Genomic DNA, 6,442 nt, shown 5'->3' on the forward strand with positions numbered 1-6,442 from the left:
TTGTTTTCAGGTCCTCTTATCATTTCTTTCAGGTTCGTTTTCTCTTTGTGATAGGCCCCTAGAAGTGAGGAAGAAGTGAGAACATGGCGATTTGTTTCTGGAAATACCGTTTGCCTTCTGCGAAGCTGGGGGTGTGCAGCAGAGCAGAGTGCAGCCGGCTGAGCAGCAGGGTATGTTTGCCAGAGCAGCGGGCCTTCCGAGAAGAGGGAAACGCTGGCTCAGGCCGTGAGCTTTATTCAGCAGGTGGACTTCACAGCACTGCCTTTGCCGGGCGCAGGACTAAGCTGTTGTCTCTGAAATGAAGCGCCGGAGCCAACAGACTTTTCTTATTGATCATTTATTACAGATTACGATATGAGAGATACTGTTTGTTTTCCTGTCTTTGCAGAGCAACGGCAAGAGAGGCTAGACATTCACAAACTACTTTTAAATGACGCCTATTCAAATGCTACCTATTCCATAAATCCTTAATGATTTTTTTCCCTTAAAAAAGCATCATGATTTTCAATAGAATTTCATAAAGCATCGTAACGTTGGATAGCATTTCATACCATGACCATAAACATAGCCACAGTTCTGCCCAGGAGGCTGCGTTTCTAGACTTCCTCCGCTCCCTGCCCCGCCCTTCTTCACCTTCACCTGGTCCGCTATACCGGGTGGCCCTCCTTCACGGTCAGGTCAAGTCAAGTCGGGGGTGTCTGGGGATTTGAACTTGATCCTGCTGGGAGTTCCTAGTGGCCTAGTCCCCATCGCTCTCGCTGGAGCTGGCGCTGTCAGATGAGTCACTGCTGCCGTGCTTTCTGGGGGGCCTCACCCTTCTGCCGGGGTGGGATTTTCTGTGAGCCCAGGAGCTCCTTCTCCGCGGCAGACCCTGAGCCCAGGGGGAGCTGTTCTGCCTGTGGGGTCCGTACTGATTTCTCCCACTGTGTGTGGGTACAGTCTCCACATTATTGGGGTCACTGTGGGGACCTATTTCACTTTTAATGTCATTGTCAAGGCCCTGATGGGGAATGAGCTGGCCTGGGCTTTTGCTCTTCTTAGGAAACCTTTGCTTTTCACTCGCGGTCACTTGGTTCCTGTGAGAATGTTCCGTACCTTTCCTACTCCCCACTTTGCCATTTCTCGGGATTTCATTATAATTCGTACTTTCAGCAACGTCGCGACTGCCTTCTCTTCTTTTCTCTTTTGAGGGTACATGAGGGTAATGAAACTCCACTTTCCCTTGGTGAGCATTTTGGCCGCCTGCATCCACTCTGTTTCCTTCTTTTCCAGGGAGTTCCCTGAAATTGGTGCTCCCTATGATGTCGTTGCTGCCCCCCACGAGGCTGACATCGGCAGTGTTTGCCTCTCGTGCTGGTTCACCCCGGGTTCCAATGACACCTCTGCCATCTTCTGCTCTCTCTGGGATTTCGTTATAACCCGGGCCTCCTGCTTCTGGGTCAGTCGTCTCTGCTTCCCCCGGGCCGGAAAGCTCTGTTTGAATATCTGCACCCTCCAGGTCAGGACCCATAGCTTCTCCTTTACCTGAAACGTCCTTAAAAGGCTGGCCATCTCCACTGAAAGGAGAGATACTGTCCCCCCTCTCTTGAAGATCTGGATAACCGCTGCCTTCGAAATCACTGGGGATGTTTTTGAGTGTGGGGAACTGTTTTAGATAGTCTGTGTTGTACTGGATGTGGTGCGTGCTTTTGCCCTTGGCTGGAATATTGGGGGCTTGCGGATCTCTTTGATGATTCTTCTTACCTTTTGAAGGGGCTTTAGCATGGTTTGCACTTGCTGGAATTTTGCTTGGAACATTCCTGGGTTTGATATCTTTGTTTTCGTCCCCTAATGGTTCAATCACTGCTCCTGGTGCCATGATAAGTTGTGTATTATTTCTGGTGAGAGCTGCTCCATATTCTTCTTGGTCATGAAGTCCGCTGAGAACATCGTCTCCATCCTCAGACCCGTTATTCCCAGTGGATTCGGGGTAAATGGGCGTTTGTAGGTCATTGTGGGCGTTATCTTTGTGACTAATACTATAGCCTTCATTCGTTGTCTGGCTATTTTCAAAAAGATTTGGGGATTTACTAATTTGGTTATTTTTATCAACTCCAAGGAGGGACAAGTCTTTCTCTCTCTCTTGGGCAATGTTGTCTTTAAGTGCTGGCTCTTGGTTTCTTCTCTTGCCAGAAAGGTGAAGAGCGATATTGTCTTTGTTTCTTTCTTCCTGGTAAAGTGTAAATTTTAACATAAAGTGATTATTTTATGCTAACTTTTAAAAATCTAATAATTCTTATGAGACATATATTTTAAAAAAACAACTAGATACTTAATACAAAGATTCTATTAACTCAAGAGAAGTTTATTAGTAGAGCTAATTCTGGAATGGCCGAAGCAGGTTTTATGGAGAAAGAGGGATGAACAAGGTTTGAAGGATGGGTAAGATTCAGATACATGGAAGGGAAGTGGTGAGAATATTTTAAGAATAAGTTTGCATATTCAAAGGTTTGGAACCAGGAAACATTTGAAAGATACTGTGAATAACACTATAAGTTTAGAGTTGAGAAATCCTACAGAAGAGAATAAGAAATAAATTTGGAAATGTAGATGATTAGGGCCTGATTTTGAAGAAAGATAGAGTGTGGTCTTCATCTTGTGACTAATGAGTCATTGCAAGTGACGGGGCTTTAGCATGGTTTGCTAACAGAGCTCATATTTTTAAAAACTATTCTCTCTCCTATTCTCATATTTTCCTCTCTCTCTCTCCCTCCCTCCCTTCCTACCTCCCTCCCTCCCTCAAATATAGTACTGTTCTACTTGAAGGACTGCTTAGTTTTATACATGTACTTTATAAATGTTAGAAGCAGTGAGGAAATTGTTGCATCAGCTCACACTTGAATCTCAAGATAAAAATGGCTTATGGACATGCCCTCTATTCTTATGAAGCTGGCTAATATGCAATATACAAGTTCCAAATTTTAAGAGCTAATATGAAATGATTTATTTGAGGAGTTATAACATCATTATTCACTAATCTTTTATTTGGCAGGTATATTCTGAAAATAAGAGTTTGCAATTAGGAAAATTTTAATAGAAAAAACTTTATAGTGAGTTGTTTTTAAGTAAGAAGTATTTTATTTTTTAATATATATTTTTATTGATTTTGGAGAGGAAGGGAGAGGGAGAGAGAGATAAAAACATCAATGATTTGAGAGAATCATTGATTGGCTGCCATACTGCACTTGCCCCACTGGAGATGGAGCCCACAGCCTGGGCATATGTCCTGACTGGAATCGAACTGTGACCTCCTGGTTCATAGATCAAAGCTCAACCACCAAGCCATGCCAGCCTGGCAAATAAGAAGTATTTTAAACATTTGACTTATTTCAAGACATTAACTCTTGGCAAGTTTTACATGGACATTTATATTTCCCTTTGCAACCAAGTTCGTTTGCTAATTGCTAATTATTCTTTTGGTTTAAGCAGGTGCATTAGAAAATCATTAGATTATAATAATTCCTTCTTACCTTTTCTCCCTCTGTATTCTGACGTGAGAAGTTTTGTTACATTTAGTGCTTTTACTTCTTTTAAAACAGTAGCAGGTATACTAATGAATTCTGTGCATTTTACTAAAGACTGAACAGAGTTCTTTTATGAGCAAAAACATAAAACAACTTTTAAATTGTTTTGTGTGGCGCTCAATTAGTTTTGCACTTGCTTGTGTTAACTGATTGCCTGATGGTTGCACTGTTGACTGTGTGATGATCTCTGTGTCAGTGGGCTGATCTGCTTTCCTCTGCTCTGTTTTTCTCTCTCTGCACCTTCACTTACATTATTCTTTTCGTGGATATGGCCTCTACCAGCCACTTGCTTGCTCAAATCCTACTCACCTCCACAGCTCAATTACTCCCATTATGTACTTTTCCCTGAACACCCGGCTAGGAACTAATCTTTTTCTAATCCAAGCCCAGAAGCATACTGTTCTGAGTACCTCTTAGGTAGCACTTTGCACATTCTGCCTGGGGTTAATGATTTTTGTAAGTGCCGTTTGTTTCCTTTATAATTCTAACATCCTGGAGAGAGAGAATTAACTGGGGTTAATGATTTTTCTAAGTGCCATTTGTTCCCTATTATTTATAATTCTAACATCCTGGAGAGAGAGAATTAAGTTCTCTCAATCATTTCATTTCACATCGCATCTTGCACAGTGGGAAGTGCTCAATACATAGGTGTTCCAACAAGTAAGTTTAACAGGAAGTTAGTCTTAGAGATGCATCTGCAGAATATCAAGCAGAACAAAACAACGTTCTGAAGGGAAACTACAACTTTCATGGGACATGAAGCCAGATTTGGGAAAAAGTAAGCAGTCCTTTTTGCTGATGGCATTTCAAGCTGCGTCCAGCTCCTTGGCCAATGAATTTACAAGAAGGAACTGAATGAGAAGAATTATTGTTCCCTTCCAGAGACAAGGCCCTTATTGTTTCTCTTCTGGACATCCTGACACAGATGGTGTCCTCTGTGCAATGCACTTAAGGGACATTAGACTGTGTCACTCTTTGGGCCAAAATGACCTCCAATCCTCACCGCTAGAGCATATAGTACCAGAAAACCTCCCCATAAAACACCAAACATTAATCAGAAGCAATAAACCAAAAAAGTTGTCATGGGTGTCCAGAGTCCACCAGTACCACACCTGGCTCAACAGGTCCTGAAGGAGGGCAAGGTTTGGGCCAGGGCCTGGGTGGGCCACCAGTGTCAGGAACACAGAGTCCCACAGCACAGCCGCCTGAGGAGCCTGGGGTGTGAGGGAAGGACAAAGGCACCAGCCGCAGACCAAAACCCCAGAGCAGGAGAAAAGCAAACTCTGTCCCCCTAGAATTCGTCATAGTTTGACTCCTGATAAGGATCATCACTCAGAAATTCAGCTTACCTTTATGTCCGTTTGATTTTTCCTCCCAGGTGATGTGTAAACATACTTGAAAATATAATACCCATGTTTCTCATGGTGACCCTTGTAGGTGACCTACAAAAATACAACATTCTATTAAGATGGGTTTATCTCTGACTATGAAGTTTCCTGGCTCTCTTTTTGATAGTACAGATATTTTAAAATTTGGGCGAAGTGTAATTCTGCCTGTCACAAAAGGCAGTTCTTCCTATAACCACAGGAGGGCGTGTGTCCACCAGTCCCTGAAGAGAGCCTGTTCCTTTCTTTTCTGCATGTCTCTAAATCCTTTTTCCTTAAGGATGACTATCAACTTCCCTCTCTCCCTGGTGTATCAATTTGATGACCACATTTCCGTGGAAATGGAGCACTTGGAATATTTTCAGGTGGGAGGGGGCAGGGGATTAGAAGCAAAGCAGATTTTACAATATACATGTCTGATGTCAAATTGGCAAAACTCGCAGCATGAAAATCCAGGCTCTTAAATTTGCAGTTTGTATTTTGCCTTTGTATTTTCAACCGAGACAGAGAACAGAACATTGTTAGTTCTTGGAAGGGAATTTTCGGAGACTGCCAGAAGAAGCCCTGGCAGGCGGGAGTAAGCTGCAATTTGGTGACCTGAAAAGCGGAGGGGGCTTGTTTAACTTTCTGGATGCAGACGGAAACCCACTCCAAGTAAACAGAACTCCCCTTATGGCTCATGCATGCTCTTTCCTTTGTTTTCTCCCTCATTTATTGCTCTGTTCTCCTGTACATGTGTGGGAAGATGGTGTTTGCTAATAACAATACACCAGAATTTTTCCTCGCTTATGCCCCTGAAAGAAGAAGTCATATTGAAGATGAATCTCCATTTAGAATGCCTTTCTCTTTTCTGTCACACACTGTGACGGAATTGAAGTGCCAAAGTCACGGTGTATGATTTTGTGCTTTCATCCTAAGTACACAAGACTATTTTTGACAGTTAACATTTCCTCTGACTGACGTTTTCCTTTACAGAGCCGAAATGGATTTATTTGAGAAGAATAACTCTGTTTACCCTCTGTTCTTCCACACAGTCTTGCCTAGTTTTCTCAGCCTGTGGTTGAACCGTCTGAAAGGAAACAAGAAATAAAACTTCACCAAACATCCATTCTTTCATTCATGTCTTCAAATAGCAAATCTTTTATTTTTCTCTCACCGAGTTGTCCCACTCGATGTGGGAAATCATCCTGACCAGAAAGGATGGGTACACTCAGCACGTTAATATTTGTCTCAGTGCCACAAGCGGGTGCCCGCACACCTCCCCCACAGGGAGAGGATGCCATCGCCATTACAGAACGGCACTGTTGCATAAATTCAGTAATGGTGCCCGGCCAGTGTGCTCAGTGGCTGAGCATCAACCTATGAACCAGGACAGTGGTCAACAAACTCATTAGTCAACAGAGCCAAATGTCAACAGTACAATGATTGAAATTTCTTCTGAGAGCCAAATTTTTTAAACTTAAACTATATAGGTAGGTACATTGTTATTAACTT

General features: G+C 42.8%; 1 protein-coding gene across 1 annotated transcript in view; it reads right to left on the reverse strand.

Annotated features, from left to right (window-relative positions):
* Nucleotides 1-336: 336 nt before the first annotated feature.
* MEPE (matrix extracellular phosphoglycoprotein) overlaps nt 337-6,442 on the reverse strand; it is a 12,476-nt gene continuing 6,370 nt past the window's right edge. The window contains exons 3-5 of the mRNA XM_006760045.2: nt 5,964-6,017; nt 4,913-5,005; nt 337-2,209 (exon numbers count right to left, since the gene is read on the reverse strand). Coding sequence (XP_006760108.1) covers nt 740-2,209; nt 4,913-5,005; nt 5,964-6,017 — 1,617 coding nt within the window. The 3' untranslated portion in view covers nt 337-739. The remainder of the gene's footprint in view (nt 2,210-4,912; nt 5,006-5,963; nt 6,018-6,442) is intronic.

Source organism: Myotis davidii, unplaced genomic scaffold (genome assembly GCF_000327345.1).
Source record: "Myotis davidii unplaced genomic scaffold, ASM32734v1 scaffold356, whole genome shotgun sequence".
NCBI lineage: Eukaryota > Metazoa > Chordata > Mammalia > Chiroptera > Vespertilionidae > Myotis > Myotis davidii.